The sequence below is a fragment of the Salvelinus alpinus genome, chromosome 10, assembly GCF_045679555.1.
Source record: "Salvelinus alpinus chromosome 10, SLU_Salpinus.1, whole genome shotgun sequence".
NCBI lineage: Eukaryota > Metazoa > Chordata > Actinopteri > Salmoniformes > Salmonidae > Salvelinus > Salvelinus alpinus.
In genome coordinates this window covers 21,712,069-21,730,599 of record NC_092095.1, presented here as the reverse complement: position 1 = coordinate 21,730,599, position 18,531 = coordinate 21,712,069, and the positions used below count along the sequence as shown (strand labels likewise).

Genomic DNA, 18,531 nt, shown 5'->3' with positions numbered 1-18,531 from the left:
GAAAGGGAAAAACGACTAGCCTGAAGCGTCAATTAAGCACACAGTGGTATGAAGCATACAGTCTGCAGGGTTCAGAAGAGATTATGGAAGAGTGGTAGTACAAGATCATAGTATGCATAAAAGGTTAAGTGTGAATATTCATAAGGTAAATGGTCTTTGAAGTGTTGTTGGAAAGGGGAACATCTATTGCACTCTAAACATTAAATCTCTCTCACACACGCATGCATGCACACAGTCACGCACAAACACACACACCTGTCTTCCTGTGATCTGTAGTGAGGGAGGGATGTTGCCCAGAGCAGGAGGCTGAATGAATAAGACATGGTGCAGGAGTAGAGGTGAGGATCAGAAGGGGAAGAGAGCACCCTAGGCTAACGCAGAGCCAGTGAAGGGAGCCCTGATGGAGAGGTGAGGAGGGAGAAGGTCCTCCTTCTCCCTCAGAAGGGGAAGCGAGCACCCTAGGCTAATGCAGAGCCAGTGAAGGGAGCCCTGATGGAGAGGTGAGGAGGGAGAAGGAGGACAAGATGGAGTTCAGTAGAGCGACAGAGAGCAAGACTAAGAATGCCCTTGGTGGTGTGAAAGAGGGATGGATAGATGGCAGGGGTCAGTGAAAGAGAGAAAGCCCTGGGGTCTTTGAAATGACAAGAAAGACAACAGGGGATGTTTGGGTCTGTATAGCGAGAGAGGGGGAGTGGTGGATGGTGAAGGTGGAAATGATGGACTGTTGGGGTGGACAGTAAATGCCATAAAGGCACTGCATGGTCGGAAGGAGAAGATGAAGTGATCTCAGGTGACTGGAAGGGTGGACAAATGAAAAAAATGCAGCATTGAGACGGAATAAAGATTGGACTATGAGGGAGGGAAAAAGACAGGCGGACAGATGGTTGAAAAATATGGGCAGCCAAGTGTTTGTTTAGGCTGAAATTAGGTGAGAACAGATCAAAACCGGGAGGAGAAGAGATGGAAAGATGATAGGAGGAGAAGAGATGGAAAGATGATAGGAGGAGAAGAGATGGAAAGATGATAGGAGGGAGAAGAGATGGAAAGAGGATAGGGGGAAAATAGATGGAAGAGGATAGGAGGGAGGAGACGAGATGAAAAGATTTGGAAAGAGGATAGGAGGGAGGAGAAGAGATGGAAAGAGGATAGGACGGAGGATAAGAGATGGAAAGAGGATAGGAGGAGAAGAGATGGAAAGAGGATAGTAGGAGAAGAGTTGGAAAGAGGATAGGAGGAGAAGAGATGGAAAGAGGATAGGAGGAGAAGAGTTGGAAAGAGGATAGTAGGAGAAGAGTTGGAAAGAGGATAGTAGGAGAAGAGTTGGAAAGAGGATATAGGAGGAGAAGAGATGGAAAGAGGATAGGAGGAGAAGAGATGGAAAGAGGATAGGAGGAGAAGAGTTGGAAAGAGGATAGCTTACCTTAGGTTTAGCTTTACATGGATGCAAAATAGGGAAAAGTAATAGCATACAAGAGGATTGGATTGGATTTATAGAATGCTTTCCTAGATGCTCTTAAGTGCTTTACATTGATATGATGTAAATGTGCTGATACAAAGGATAGAAAAAGTAAAGTAGGTATGGAGTGAGGCAAAAGAGGTAGATATTCAGGACAGAGTCTGAATGGTAGACTACAGGAGGTGGAATAGCAAAGACTGTATAGGACATGAGGACAGACCCAAACTGTCCTAGAGGGAATGAGTGATTACAGAAGAGGGACCAAACAGAGAAGACAGAGACAGGAGCGATGACAACTCCAGCGGAGGAGTGAGCAAGATGAGACTCCTGTCTATAAACCTGGGGAGGGGACAGGTCAGGTGTAGAGTACACAGCCAATCGCTGAACACAGAAGGTCACTTTTAACTGGAACAATGAACATCAAACGAATACATTCAAAATGCAAAGAGGATCATTTATATGTGTGCTAAACAAGGTCATAGGAATATATTAAAGTGCAGAGAGAAGCAATTGAGCATGTAACGTCCTGAGTGTTGTTCATTACTATTGCAAAATGATCCACAGTAATGCGGTAGTTTTTCATCTTTCATCTTGATACGGCTGTGAATATTGAAGTGAAGGGAAGTGCTATCGATAGCATAGCGCTCAGCATTTGGCCGGTGAATTCTAAAAACCCAGAATTGTCACTCTTTCACACAAACTTTTTTGAATGAATGTCATTATGATGGTAATTTTGTCACCTCTTATGGACAATTAGTTATTCTAGCAGATAATGATGCTCCCAATAACAATCTGTCCCCAATTAACACTCAACCAGAACCATATTCTCAGCTCTCATGGCGCTTGACTGAAACAACATTCAGAAATGGGCTTAAATCGTCCTTGTCCGATAAAGGGCAAAGTCATTGTGAAGATAAGAACAACTTTTATCTCTCTATTGCAATGTTCTACTCTCTCTGGAGCGGGCCTTTGCGACTCAAGGCATCTTGGAAGCCTGTTCGAGAGTTTGGTATAGAATCTAGGACAGACGTAGTCAATATAACTATTTGTTTAGCACTTTTGAAATGTACAGTGACAGAATTCAGAACATGGGCCGTTCTTACCGGGCTCTCCCTGTACACCAAGTTAGAACCGTAGGATAAATAAAGGGGGTATATAAGCAGACAATGAAAGCTCTTACAATATTCAATGATTACCTTTCTCTAAAACAGGTTATAGGCTACAGTAGAACAGTCAGAACAGTAGGTGAAATGAATAGGGGTAAATAGACCAAATTATCAGTGTGATTATACATAGACTACTAACATCTTACTACACAACATACACGTAGTATTACTTTCTTAGCTACAGTATACATATCTCCCTGGCAAATTACATCATTTATGAAGCAGCATACAATATATTTTTGTACTCGCGTTGTTGTGCTCGGCTCACATGAATAGGAAGGTGGCGTGGCGGTCCTCCAGGTTAACAGTTGTTTTGAGCGTGACACAAATCATACTTGAATGTTTATCATTTTAAACTTGGAAAAGATACCCTTAATCCCAGATTTGGGAACACAGCCACTGTCCCTGATTCCTTCCAAGCCACTCGTTGAATTTGCGATTTCCAACTTGTTGTATAATGTTTGTGTCCAATGGCCGATGAGCACAGATACGTTTTATCTATAATTTCTCTTCATTTTTTCTCTTCATATGACAAGGATTAAAAATTATTTGCCAGTAGATTGTCGACTTGATTCATGATGATGACTGCTAGCTAAGATTGTGGAAGAATGATGTTGACATGATCAGTCCAGGCCTCTGTACATATAACGTGATTTGACGTCATCTTATCTGTAGCCAATGACCTTGAACCTTCTTGGATGGGCACTTCTATGGCAACAGCCGAAGGGCTAGAATTTTCAATGTCTCCTCTTACACTTGGCAGTGACGTAAAGTCTCCATGAGTGACAGAACACTGAGCCAATCACGGCACAAAGCTCCATATTTTCTGCTGGCTTGCCCTACCAGCACAGAAAGCACTGAGTTAGGCTGAAACACCTGCCTTTTGGAGCTGCCTTACTCAAGAAAACAATTATATATATTATTCATACATTGTATGCAAACTGATATGTGACACGTATTAATTCCAAAATAACATGCAAAACAGACAAGCACAAATGCCCTGAATGACGGATCGCCACTGCTCCCACTGCAAATCCCACTTCTAACATCAATGTAAAGAATCGCACTTCTGACATCAATGTAGAGAATCCCACTTCTGACATCAATGTAGAGAATCCCACTTCTGACATCAATGTAGAGAATCCCACTTCTGACATCAATGTAGAGAATCCCACTTCTGACATCAATGTAGAGAATCCCACTTCTGACATCAATGTAGAGAATCCCACTTCTGACATCAATGTAGAGAATCCCACTTCTAACATCAATGTAGAGAATCCCACTTCTGACATCAATGTAGAGAATCCCACTTCTGACATCAATGTAGAGAATCCCACTTCTGACATCAATGTAGAGAATCCCACTTCTGACATCAATGTAGAGAATCCCACTTCTGACATCAATGTAGAGAATCCCACTTCTAACATCAATGTAGAGAATCCCACTTCTGACATCAATGTAGAGAATCCCACTTCTGACATCAATGTAGAGAATCCCACTTCTAACATCAATGTAGAGAATCCCACTTCTGACATCAATGTAGAGAATCCCACTTCTGACATCAATGTAGAGAATCCCACTTCTGACATCAATGTAGAGAATCCCACTTCTGACATCAATGTAGAGAATCCCACTTCTAACATCAATGTAGAGAATCCCACTTCTAACATCAATGTAGAGAATCCCAGAATCACTCTGAATCCAAACACTTTGTCTCTGATATTTTATATTTGCAAGTGTCCACCTTACGTACGATCGCAAGGATATTGCACATAGGACTATTATCAGGCATTATGAAAAGCTTGATCTAGCATTTGTGAAATAATCTTTCTTGCTCTGTTTCTTTGCTCTCCCTCTGTTGTACAGGTAATGAGCTACTCTATCGCACACGTGAGGGGGATGTTGTCAGGTTCAACATGGAGACATACGAGAGGACGGTATTGGTGCACAACAAAAAGTTTGTGAGTCTCTCCAACTTTCTCATATTTACACAATAGATGCATGCATCCCTATAGGCCAAAGAACAGACTGTGGTTTTTGCATGAATTGAATTCAAACTTTTCTTTTTGCGTCAGCATATCAAAGCACCCAAAGCTCTTATTGTGAAGCCTACTGAAACGATACATCATTAGCACATCGTTTGATCTGGCTCGTTATCATTTGGGTTCGCTACGCATCAAATGTTTTTGACGAAAATGCAACGTCAGTATTGAAACGGCCGAGGTGACAACGCACAGTATGTTCGTCCCTCCGAAATCAAAAAGAGCCGCGACAAGATTAATGTGTCTGCCGACCAAGTCCGCGCCGAGCAATCCGTCAAATGCAGTCATTTAAGGATCGCCTTAATGAAAAAACACTACGCATGGTTAAAGGTCTCATCTTTTGTGTTTTCTCTCTCTCTGCTTTTCAGGAAATGTACAAAGCCAGCAAGTATGAAGTGTCTCCTGACATGAAGCATGTGCTGCTCGCCTACAACATGGCACGAGTGAGCTCCTTCATTTGTTTGCTTGTTTTTTGAATTAGCAGAATGACAGGCACATACTTCAGCGGGCTCTGAGGGGAAACGTGGCGAGGCGGTGGGGGAGAAAAGTAATCATGGCGTCCGGATAGAGGCCTGTCGCACCCCGCTACCTCTCAGCCACTATAGAGAGAAAACAGCTGAGTGGAACTGAGCTCTTCAGAGAGGGGCCAAAACACAAACAAACACCATAACACAGCTGAGAAAGGGGGATGAGGAAGGAATGGGAAAACAAAGGGAGGGAATGGGAAAACAAATGGAGGGAATGGGGCAAGGCTGAGAGTAGAGATATTTGGGGTAGCAAGAGTGTGAGAGAGGGAGGGGAGGAAAGGATAAAGAGAGGGATGGGAGGTTTTTCTGCTACAGCGGTTACTGCATTATGTAATGGCTCAGGTATCTAACTCAGCTGGAAGATTACTGCAATGTGAGATCCAGGACACAGAGTCTGAAAAAGAATCAGTATGTCAGGGAATAGAATCCCATTGGCTCAGAAAGACACAGAGAGAGAGTAGACACTGTTAGAGTAGGGAGGAAAAGGTGTAGACCTGGGTTAACCTTGCCATATATATCAGGAACAGTGTGGTATCAGGAACAGTGAACTGTTCCCAAAGGTGCAAGACTGGGAACGTGTAATGGCACAGCAGGGAGGCACTAATTCAAGTGTGTGTGTGTGTGTGTGTGTGTGTGTGTGTGTGTGTGTGTGTGTGTGTGTGTGTGTGTGTGTGTGTGTGTGTGTGTGTGTGTGTGTGTGTGTGTGTGTGTGTGTGTGTGTTAGACAGTGCATTTGTTATTTTAATCATCCCTCCATAGCCCTGGTAGATGACAGCTCCGTCCCCCGGCTGTCATTGCACTCTCTCCATATGTCATGCTGCTGCTTGCCCTTCATAGAAGCCCCCCCCTCTCTTTCTCGATCTCTTTCTCTATCTCTCTCTTTCTCGCTTGTCAATCCCTCTCTTTCTCTCCCCCAACTCTGAGGGGGGTATTCAGACGGACTACTGTAACAAGTGGTCCATACTTATCTCCTGCTACATTAAGAAGCATACTACATGTCATCTCTCAGTCCAGGGCCTGCTAGTAGAATGCAGTGCAGACATGATTCCCACTGGGGCCAACCATACGAAGAATGTATGCATGTATGACTGACTATAAGTCTCTTTGGATAAAAGGGTCTGCTAAATGGCATATATTATATTATGAACACTGCATTTGTGCCCTGGACTTAGTGACTCATTGACAAGGAATATTACATTTGAGCAAATACAGAATGACTTTGTAGAATACAATATTACCTCCCAACCAAATGCATATACATTCTGATGATAGTTAGCTACTAAAACATGGTTCAATGGCCAAGTACCTCATGATAGTCTTCAATCATTTTTCTTCTAGGTGTACCAGCACTCGTTCACTGCCTTCTACATCATCTGCAGCCTGGAGACTCCGTAAGTAGCTGAAACCAACCAATGCTTCCCCTCCACTCTCCTCTCCTCTCTTCGGCCCAGTCAGTCAAGTCTCTGAGCTGCCACCCAGTGAAAACGAGGAGAACTGCAGGCCAGGGGACTTGATGACCTCGTCCATCCTCACCTCCAGACTAAGACAAAGGGCCTGCCTGTGACACCTCTAATTTTCTGTCCTGCAGCACACAGCACTTTTCTAAATGAACAGAAAGTGGCAGCGATATATAAAGCACCAGTATTTATAGGTGCTCGTAAACCTCTTGTGCTAATCTGTACGACACTGGTATATCTGGGCAGGAGCAGAGCAGGCTGCTGGTGTGGTTCACTGGAGTTTTTTTTATAATGCTGTGGTTTGAGGATCCACTAAGTAAGATGTTATTTTTAAAGAAGGTGCTCAGTCATTTAATGAGGGGCAGTTAAAGGTGTGTGTTGTTAAATAAAGGTTAAATAAAAAAGTATGTAGTGTGGGTGTGTGTAGTCTGAATGTGGTCTCTCCTCTGTGCTGCAGGGAGACATGGAACCTGAACCCTCCAGAGGTGCGGAACGCCCAACTGCAGTACGCAGGCTGGGGACCCACGGGCCAGCAGCTGGTAAAAACTACAACTCCCAGCAGCACCCTCTCTGTCTCACCCATACTCCATACCCCAATGTCACTCCTATTTGGCAAACCATGTTATAATGTATTCTAAACTGAGAGTACAATAGGAATGCACTGTATCAATGACCTTTCCTATGGCCATGTATGTCTGTTAAACTATCACAAGCTACCAGGCAGTCTAGCCACCGAGAGAACATTAATAAGCATCAGTCTAGTGGTTCTCGGAGCAGACAGACTGTGAGTGATTACATCCTCCAGCACAATGCAATTAATTACCTGTAATCTCCTCAGCGGATTAATTAGTGAAGTCACTGGATTGATATCACACACTCTCTCCCAGTATTAATCATCAAACAGCCCTGATTCCAACAGTCGCTTTCATATTAAGGAGCTCCCCTCCCACCAACAGATGCTTGCCCTCTGAGCTGTGATGCTTGTTGTCAACGGTAGGATGCATGGGCGGGAGAGGAAGGTGTCTGCCGACGTGCGTTCATATAATATGTGAACGCTCCTCTCTCCTCTCTCTCTCGCATGTGTGTATATTATGCGCCCGCACACACACACACACACACACACACACATACACATACACACACACTAACATCAGCCCATCTGTTATCACACTTCTCAAGCCCCTCCCCTCTTGATCCTCTCTTTAATTTCTTAAGCCCCTCCCCTCTTGATCCTCTCTTTAACACACACAAACACACACAGCTTTCTTGTCCCATGTCGAAAAGTAGTAGAATCGGGTTAAATACACATTGTTCAGAGGACAGGCAGCTCTGTCTGTGTGGATGAACACTGTTCATATAACTCCAGCTTTAGCAGTAAGTGGTCCTCTTCCTTTAAATTGGAGTTGAATCCCCTACTGAGACGCTGAGCTTTGCTTGCTCTCTACCTTCCTCTCCCTCCCTCCCTGTCTCCCTCGCTCTTTCTCCCCCTCCTTCGCCCTACTTTTCTCTCTTTGTGAGGCTAATCTCCAGAGTTGTCAACCAGCCCACAATATGATCACACATCTCCCCAGACTCTGTGTGTGTATATGGGAGGTAGGGCTGGGCGGTATACCACATTTGATGCACGGACCGGTTTGGGATTTCACTTTACCTTTTATAACGAATGTTTGGTTTGTTAAATGGGATACGCCGTGTGTAACGTTCATTTTTATACTTTACTTCGCTACTTGAGTCATCTCTCTCCGCTCTCTCTCTTTCCATGCCGCTTTTCACACAGAACTGTCACTGCCCCCATCACTCAAGGAGCACCTTTGTTGTTCCTCAACCACGAGACACTTGAGTTCAGGCTCAAATCAAATCAAATGTTGTTATTGCGGGTGTAGCGAAATGCTTGTGGTTAATGCAGCACATGCAACAATGTTGATGACAATGATGCTGTTTTTACTTTGCTTCTTAATATAAATCCAAAAGTGTTCTATAGTTACACTATTAGTTTGTGTTTCTTACATCTGCAAACTGCTAGGTTATCTTTCCTTAGCTAGTTAGGCCTAAATCTTGTTAGCCGCTGATCACTAGCTAGCGAGCTAATAAATGTACAAATTTAGAGCAAACGTAATTAGCTATACAGCCTGATAACGCCAGCGATGGTGTAGACCTAAATCAGCATGTTTGTGCAACAGTATCTTCTAAATCAAAGAGGAAAGTGCGAAGCATGAATATGTTAACTACTTTCTGTAGCTAAGAGAAAACATTCAATGTAGCTAAAGATTATTGGGTCCCCTAGGAAACACTTGTCAACACTTTGGTTCCTACCCTGTCACAACTCCTCCCTGGCCTTTTAATTTGTTGTCGTGTCAAACAACACTGTATTCAAAGTGCCCACTAACTACTAACTAATACTAACTAGAATTAAAACAATCATTCTATTTCCAATGATTCCAACAGTTCACCCAAGTGTTTTGCTCTAAATTGCAAGTCAAATTGCAATTGCAACATTTGGTTAAAAGTGAGGCCTAATTTTTTTGCCCATATTGTGTAGCCCTACGTGGCAGTGTGGAAATGATCTCAAATGAGTGCAGAAATTGATGAAAATGTTGAAAATTATTTTTGGTTGAATTGAACAGTATAAAACAATCATAATGGAGAAAGACCAATTGAAATCACTTAGAATATATGTATTGCCACCCTAAGGTCACGCACTACTCATATAGCAAATTTAGAACTTTTATTATTCATAAACATGAAATACTGTCACACCGTCTAATTTTTTTCAAATACCGCGATATGAAATTTTGGCCATATCGCCCAGCCCTAATGGGAGGTAACTTGGGCAGTGTTTCTACCTCCTTCAGAAGTGGGCCAAGCTCACCGTGTTACTCTCTGCCCTGGGCTAGATCCTGTTGTAAAACTGGGCCCTCAGTCCATCTGCACAGAGGTGAATTCAAACACACCTGTGTTCCCCTGGCCTACCTAGCCACATAAGGAACATTGGGGGGGGGGGGGCATTGTGATGCTATTGCATTGCCTTAACTGCTGCAAGGAAAGGGAACATACCCTATCATGGCCTATTGTTTAAGTATTTCTTTATTTAAAAGAGAATATCTTTCAGACTGTGTTTACATAGCATGATTCAGTCCATGTCAGTAACAGAGATTACACGTGAACCAACGGAAAGCTCAAGGCCAAAGTTATTGAGCTATCCTTAGTTACCTTCTATTGATTTCAATATAAGCCCTACGAGCTCTGCAACTGAAACCGACCCGTTAAGAGCCTTTAATAACATGAGCATTATATTTTATCGTCATTGATTTGATATGGCAGATAGAGGTTTTAAAGTTTTTTTTGTGGGTAGAGAATCTGTAATGTGTGAAGAGGAACTATAATATGCTACTACTAACAGTGGACAGAGAGGAGGGCATTGCTGTAGCCCAGTAAAGGATCAATCTGCAATTAGGACTTGTATTGATGTACAATATTGGTGTTCAATGTGGTGAGGTAAAGGATTCATTATGCAGTACATTCTTTCTCTCTCTTGATCTCCTTCTTTCTCTGTCCTTTCTCTCTCTTTCTCTCTCCTGAGCCGGCGTTATCAATCAATACTTAGACATGCAGTAATATGGAGACAATATTATGTCCGTGACATGATGAAAGTATAATCCAATAGCGAGAAGGCAGAAGGGTAAGTTGAGGCTATTTACTAGATTGTGCAGGTAGTAAACATGACTGCCATGTTGGCAGGTGACTGGGAACTCCAACACACGCGATATGTGTTTTTGATTGTATTCAACAAGGCCTGCTATATTGTGGCTTGTCAAACAAGCCAATATTGCTGCACAATATTCATTTTTTTTTTTTTTTTTTTCACCTTTATTTAACCAGGTAGGCTAGTTGAGAACAAGTTCTCATTTGCAACTGCGACCTGGCCAAGATAAAGCATAGCAGTGTGAACAGACAACAACACAGAGTTACACATGGAGTAAACAATAAACAAGTCAATAACATGGTAGAAAAAAAGAGAATCTATATACAATGTGTGCAAAAGGCATGAGGAGGTAGGCAATAAATCGAATAATTACAATTTAGCAGATTAACACTGGAGTGATAAATCATCAGATGATCATGTGCAAGTAGAGATACTGGTGTGCAAAAGAGCAGAAAAGTAAATAAATAAAAGCAGTATGGGGGGTGAGGTAGGTAAATTGGGTGGGCTATATACCGATGGACTATGTACAGCTGCAGCGATCGGTTAGCTGCTCGGATAGCAGATGTTTAAAGTTGTTGAGGGAGATAAAAGTCTCCAACTTCAGAGATTTTTGCAATTCGTTCCAGTCGCAGGCAGCAGAGAACTGGAAGGAAAGGCGTCCAAATGAGGTTTTGGCTTTAGGGATGATCAGTGAGATACACCTGCTGGAGCGCGTGCTACGGGTGGGTGTAGCCATCGTGACCAGTGAACTGAGATAAGGCGGCACTTTACCTAGCATAGCCTTGTAGATGACCTGGAGCCAGTGGGTCTGACGATGAACATGTAGCGAGGGCCAGCCGACTAGGGCATACAGGTCGCAGTGGTGGGTCGTATAAGGTGCTTTAGTAACAAAACGGATGGCACTGTGATAAACTGCATCCAGTTTGCTGAGTAGAGTATTGGAAGCTATTTTGTAGATGACATCGCCGAAGTCGAGGATCGGTAGTATAGTCAGTTTTACTAGGGTAAGTTTGGCGGCGTGAGTGAAGGAGGCTTTGTTGCGAAATAGAAAGCCGACTCTAGATTTGATTTTGGATTGGAGATGTTTGATATGAGTCTGGAAGGAGAGTTTGCAGTCTAGCCAGACACCTAGGTACTTATAGATGTCCACATATTCTAGGTCGGAACCGTCCAGGGTGGTGATGCTAGTCGGGCGTGCGGGTGCAGGCAGCGAACGGTTGAAAAGTATGCATTTGGTTTTACATAGCGTTTAAGAGCAGTTGGAGGCCACGGAAGTAGTGTTGTATGGCATTGAAACTCTTTTGGAGGTTAGATAGCACAGTGTCCAAGGAAGGGCCAGAAGTATACAGAACGGTGTCGTCTGCGTAGAGGTGGATCAGGGAATCGCCCGCAGCAAGAGCAACATCATTGATATATACAGAGAAAAGAGTCGGCCCGAGAATTGAACCCTGTGGTACCCCCATAGAGACTGCCAGAGGACCGGACAACATGCCCTCCGATTTGACACACTGAACTCTGTCTGCAAAGTAGTTGGTGAACCAGGCAAGGCAGTCATTAGAAAAACCGAGGCTACTGAGTCTGCCGATAAGAATATGGTGATTGACAGTCGAAAGCCTTGGCCAGGTCGATGAAGACGGCTGCACAGTACTGTCTTTTATCGATGCCGGTTAGGATATCGTTTAGTACCTTGAGCGTGGCTGAGGTGCACCCGTGACCGGCTCGGAAACCGGATTGCACAGCGGAGAAGGTACGGTGGGATTCGAGATGGTCAGTGATCTGTTTGTTGACTTGGCTTTCGAAGACCTTAGATAGGCAGGGCAGGATGGATATAGGTCTGTAACAGTTTGGGTCCAGGGTGTCTCCCCCTTTGAAGAGGGGGATGACCGCGGCAGCTTTCCAATCCTTGGGGATCTCAGATGATACGAAGGAGAGGTTGAACAGGCTGGTAATAGGGGGTGCGACAATGGCGGCGGACAGTTTCAGAAATAGGGGGTCCAGATTGTCAAGCCCAGCTGATTTGTATGGGTCCAGGTTTTCCAGCTCTTTCAGAACATCTGCTATCTGGATTTGGGTAAAGGAGAAGCTGGGGAGGCTTGGGCGAGTAGCAGCGGGGGGGGCGGGGCTGTTGGCCAAGGTTGGAGTCGCCAGGAGAAAGGCATGGCCAGCCATTGAGAAATGCTTGTTGAAGTTTTCGATTATCACGGATTTATCGGTGGTGACCGTGTTACCTAGCCTCAGTGCAGTGGGCAGCTGGGAGGAGGTGCTCTTGTTCTCCATGGACTTTACAGTATCCCAGAACTTTTTGGAGTTAGAGCTACAGGATGCAAATTTCTGCTTGAAAAAGCTGGCCTTTGCTTTCATGATTCAAGTATTGCAGTGAATAGGAGAGAATCAAACATTTCGATAGAACCTTTTGAGCTCAAATTCCTCATCTGGTTAAAGCATCCTTCCATCAACCTACAGGTCAAGTTTAGTCATGCAGAACACACATCCTTTCTTCCTTCCATATTGATCACCTCAGTTTTTTCATAATTTTTTCTCTCATCTCCCTCTTCCCTTAGATTTTCATTTTTGAGAATAACATCTACTACCGTTCAACGGTGGAGAGCCGATCGATCCGCCTAGTCTCCACCGGCAAGGAGGGAGTCATCTTCAATGGGCTCAGCGATTGGCTGTACGAAGGTGAGATGACACTTTTATTGGCTGATGTGAATATTATTGGTGTTCTTGGTGGTGGTCTAATGGCCCGTATGTCCCGTTGCATTGTTGTCCCCAAAGAATGTGGCACTTGCGTCAAAATGATTCTTGTCTTGAAATTTTTAACACAACAGAACTGGTATTAAGGCTACTCATAGGTGCAGTAAACTATTTATTTTAATTCTACCTTTATTTAACTAGGCAAGTCAGTTAAGAACAAATTCTTATTTTCAATGACGGCCTAGGAACAGTGGGTTAACTGCCTGTTCAGGGGCAGAACGACAGATTTGTACCTTGTCAGCTCGGGGATTCGAACTTGCAACCTTTCGGTTACTAGTCCAACGCTCTAACTACTAGGCTACCCAACCAAAATGTAGTTAAAAACAGGAAAAGTACCCAATTTGCTCCAATTTCCCTGAGTTCTCACTGCGGCTGTTCGACATAGGTAAATTAGCATTAATTCAGCAGAATTAATCTTCACCGTCTGTTCTCCATTCTGATACAGATGTCTCCCTGTTTGTTTTGACTCGACCGATCCAAGCTCTGACTCCACCTCAGTGCCTCTACCTCATCCCCTGAGGAACAGACTGCCTCACTGTGTTCAACTTTACTAATGAATTAATTTATTCCGCTCCCCGTGTGTTTGGCTCTCTGCTCCAAGACTTCTCGCTTTTAATAACACGGAGAGAGAAAGAGAGGGAGGAGTGTTAGTGAGGGCCTGGATGGCTGTCTCTTAGTTAGGGCCTGGTGTAGTGCTCATCAATGGGTGGGGCGGCACCTGCCAACCTTTCGCTAGGTGTCTCTGACATACTGCCAGAACACTGCTAGATGTGATTCTGAGTTCCAAGAGTAATCGTAAACTGGCAACAATATTACAAATGTTACCGTATGAAGGCTGAATTCTGCACGAGCGTGATTGCGACGGTCATGTCTGCATCTGTGTGCAACGGTCCTGTGTGTGTGAGTGCAAGGTTGCTTGCACTAAGTATGCTCTCGTATTTTACACTACCTCTTTGTTAACTGTTAAAGTGTGTATGTAGCCTCTACAGTATGTGTGTTGACACACCGCTACCCCCAGATTAGTTTGACTGAGATTTTAAGCTGTGCAGTGGAGCTCTTCCAACAGCAATATTAGTCTAAGTCCATTGAAACTTTAATCACTGTCTGACCCCTGCCACATAATTATGAAGCGCTGAGGGCCTGGCAATTTACATTGATCATTTATTAAGGAAGATGAATCTTTTGATGGGATGGGAGGGAGTTGAGCCTGAGTTTGACCTGCCCCACAACGTAGACCTACCACTCGTATCATCTCACTCAATGGAGATCTCTTTGACAGACTGTGGTCTTTCAGCAATAACACATTCAACGTGTGTGTGTGTGTGTGTGTGTGTGTGTGTGTGTGTGTGTGTGTGTGTGTGTGTGTGTGTGTGTGTGTGTGTGTGTGTGTGTGTGTGTGTGTGTGTGTGTGTGTGTGTGTGTGTGTTTTTGTTTAGTGGTGACATAAGCCGTGAAGGGGAGAGAGACCTTGCCAGGTTGTGTAACATCTGTTTAGATCTGCACCAGATGACAGCATGGTCAATCACAGTGTCAGATATGGGGAGGAAATCTCCCTGGAGGAAAAACGCCACGCTTGCAGTCTAATTTTGTAGTAACCGTCTAAAAACCAGATGAGATTATCATTGTGTGTGTGGTACACTGACAGTCTTGCATAAGGGGAGTCAGACAGACACCCAAGGCGATTATAGAATGCTTTGTCATCAGTGGCCTGTCTGTCAGATTAACTGATGTGGTGGAGCAGACAACATCCTGAAATATGATGTGGCCCAGGGATAGAACCAGTACTGGAGCAGACAACATCCTGAAATATGTTGTGGCCCAGGGATAGAACCAGTACTGGAGCAGACAACATCCTGAAATATGATGTGGCCCAGGTATAGAACCAGTACTGGAGCAGACAACATCCTGAAATATGATGTGGCCCAGGGATAGAACCAGTACTGGAGCAGACAACATCGTGAAATATTATGTGGCCCAGGTATAGAACCAGTACTGGAGCAGACAACATCCTGAAATATGATGTGGCCCAGGGATAGAACCAGTACTGGAGCAGACAACATCCTGAAATATGATGTGGCCCAGGGATAGAACCAGTACTGGAGCAGACAACATCCTGAAAAATGATGTGGCCCAGGGATAAAACCAGTACTGGAGCAGAAAACATTCTGAAATATGATGTGGCCCAGGTATAGAACCAGAGCAGTGTCTGGCACTCTTGATAGGAGCTGTGTGTGTATGGCACCTGGAGTTTTGGCTGGTATTGCACTTTTTGCACACTGAGACGATTTTGTTTGTATTTGTTTACGGTGGTATTATTATTTTCTGAAAAATATAGCAGTAAACAACTGTGTGTGTGTGTGGGGGGGGGGTTATCCTATCTATGCTCTCTGTAAGCAGGCAGTTCAGTTGAATTTCTCATGCTTCAACTGTCATCTACCAGTGGGGCTTAGTTCTAATACGTATCACCACTGCCCCCTATTGGACGGGACTCATATTGCACCATGTGTTCTTTGCCTCAATTGACATTCCTCTGAATCTCACCAAGTCCTATCACACCTTGTCTTTGTCAAAATGTCTCAACACAGGAAGCACTACTCTTATCATAGCATATTACTTTTGATCAGTTAATGGTTGTTGAATTGTGTCCCGGTGAAGAAAGATATGTCCTTCCTTCTCCTCATTAGTTTGGCCCACCTGATTCTGTCACATTACATTCATTAACTTCTATTGCCCACCTGCCTCAGTAACAGGGCGGCTCATGCATAAGTCATATCTGTGTTAGGCAGTGAATAATTTAGAGTCAGAACAGCGAGTCTGTGAACCAGGGAGAATGGAGGAGTGTGACACTTCTCACCTGGGTAATCATAGCTAGGGAGATAGAAACAGCTCTCAAAGGACATGGAAACAAAGGTGGGTTCACACACACACATTTGAAATACTTTATTTTAATCCACAAATCACATTACATCAAGAAGGTTTTGGATAGATGGACACTGAAGGATGCAAGGATACACATACACACAGGAGATGTAGCGCTGTGTCAGACCATGAATTTCCTCCTCAAGCTAAATGCAATTAATGCACATGCACACACACACACACACACACACACACACACACTTTATCAGCTGGGTGGGGATAGATGCAGAAAAGATTACATACATACATTTAGTGTTTTTCTGCACGTGGGCGTGCCCGTGTGTGTGTGTGTGTCTTCACCTGGAACTGCATATCAATAGAGCCCCCTCTGGGATATTAGTGTGTGTCCTGTCGTTCATATCAACCTGCACAATTTCAAACACACACAGGCTCTGTAGGGACGCACAGAGGTCTCAGGTTTTTGATTAAGTAAGCCAAGTTCCAACAGCATTCTTTCTGTGTGCCTCAGCAGCAGAAAAGGGGTTACACACAAACAAACACACTCCAATTTCCCTGAATACAACACAGTACACTGTTGCACTTGACTGGGAAATTACTTTTCCTGTTCCCTTTCCTGGTATGGCTCTCGATTGGTCGATGTTCCTCGCTTGTGAGATTAAAAGCAGTGTTTTGATTTATGGCCGGAACATACAGTACTCCTCATTTTATGGATGTTATGACAGCGTTGAGCCAAACTGACTCTGCATTGCAATTGATGTTTGGGTCAGTATTTAATATAACCAACGTATCTGATGCAGGTCTGCACTGGGTGTTGAAATGTGGTTCCATTGAAACACAGAGTAGATTTCTGTAAGGGTTTCATCATTTTCATTATTACTGAAAACGAAAGGACATTTCTCTCCGATTATTTTCCAGAGGAGATCTTCCAGACCCATATTGCCCACTGGTGGTCTCCGGACGGTGCCCGGCTGGCATATGCCACCATCAACGACACCATGGTGCCCAAGATGGAGATCCCCATGTTCACAGGAACTACTTACCCTACTGGGAGGGAGTACCACTACCCTAAGGTTAGAACAGTATGATTACTAACCTAGTACTGACTGAAAACCACTACCCTAAAAGCCCATTTATGCTTGATCCGAAAATGTGGTCGGAGCCTTCGTATGGAGTGTGTGACAAAATTGCGGCGCCTCTGGAGCTCACATCAAGCTCCGTACCTCATTGCCATGCACCTCTTACATTTTGTAACAATAGCTACGTAGCTCCGCATTGACATGATTGGTTGACGGTAGGTGGGGGACAGTACGTCCTGTATAAACACAAACTAACTTCCTTGACAACTTCCTTCACAATAGCTCTGCTCCGCTAAGCGCAAGAAGTATGAAAGCCCTAACTTCTGCAGAGGCTGCATCGCAGTAAATGCTGTACGGCCAATGCAGATGTCGGATTGACCACGCAGCGCCTTTAAGGTCAGAACAGTATAATTACTAACCTAGTACTGACTGAAACCCACTACTCTAAGTGAACAAAGGGACTAGGGCTAGGATGAATGGGCTGACTGTAAGTTAGGGTCAGGACTGTTGCTGTCACCATGGTGCATCGGTCAGAATGCAATGAGGAGATGGAGATGAGGAGTCCAGGGTTAGGGGTATTTATTATACACAGTGAACAACAGAGGCACATGGGGGTGTCATTGCCCTCTTTGGGTACAGCGAGCACTACCCCCTCCCTCTGCACCAGCCCTTTTCTATGCACCCTACCTCGGCACCATCTCTCTCTGTCTCCTACAACCAGGCTGCTGTGGTCAGAGAGGTCGTAAATTCCTAGGGAAGATCCTGCCTCGTGGCCAGACAGTATAGAGAGAGAGTGAGTTCATAGAGAGAACAAAGGAATTTCTACCACCTCACAGAACTGAACAACATTTATGTTCTGGAGAAGGTATAAAAGATCGGTGAATAATCCAGCTACGAACTGGTCCGTTTGGAACAATTTTGTGAAACTCATGGGAGACAATACGGCCACATTACCATAACGCTGTTTATACAATAGCCTCAGATATGAGGCTTACATCTAATTGTTGTATAAGATGAATGAGTGAGGATGATACTGTTTGTGAAATTGTGTAATGTGATTTTGGACTGTTTAACATTTCTAGGACACACGTTCCGCTAGCGGAACCCCTCGACAACATTCCGCTGAAAAGGCAGCGTGGGAAATTCAAAAAAAATGTTTGAAATATGTAACTTTCACACATTAACAAGTCCAATACAGCAAATGAAAGATAAACATCTTGTTAATCTACCCATCGTGTCAGATTTTTTTTAAATGCTTTACAGCGAAAACACAACATATGATTATGTTAGATCACCGCCAAGTCCAAAAAACACACAGCCATTTTCCCAGCCAAAGATAGGAGTCACAAAAAGCAGAAATAGAGATAAAATGAATCACTAACCTTTGATGATCTTCATCAGATGACACTCATAGGACATCATGTTACACAATACATGTATGTTTTGTTCGATAATGTGCATATTTAT

At 43.9% G+C, this 18,531-nt stretch overlaps 1 protein-coding gene across 6 annotated transcripts in view; it reads left to right on the top strand.

Moving 5' to 3' along the window:
- The window catches only part of LOC139531721 (A-type potassium channel modulatory protein DPP6-like), a 341,641-nt gene that overhangs the window by 297,828 nt on the left and 25,282 nt on the right, over window positions 1-18,531 (top strand). For all 6 annotated transcript variants that reach the window (XM_071328431.1, XM_071328433.1, XM_071328432.1 and 3 more), the window contains 6 exons: window positions 4,489-4,583; window positions 5,033-5,107; window positions 6,530-6,582; window positions 7,106-7,187; window positions 12,913-13,033; window positions 16,904-17,058. In XM_071328431.1, the coding sequence (XP_071184532.1) occupies window positions 4,489-4,583; window positions 5,033-5,107; window positions 6,530-6,582; window positions 7,106-7,187; window positions 12,913-13,033; window positions 16,904-17,058 (581 nt within the window). The remainder of the gene's footprint in view (window positions 1-4,488; window positions 4,584-5,032; window positions 5,108-6,529; window positions 6,583-7,105; window positions 7,188-12,912; window positions 13,034-16,903; window positions 17,059-18,531) is intronic.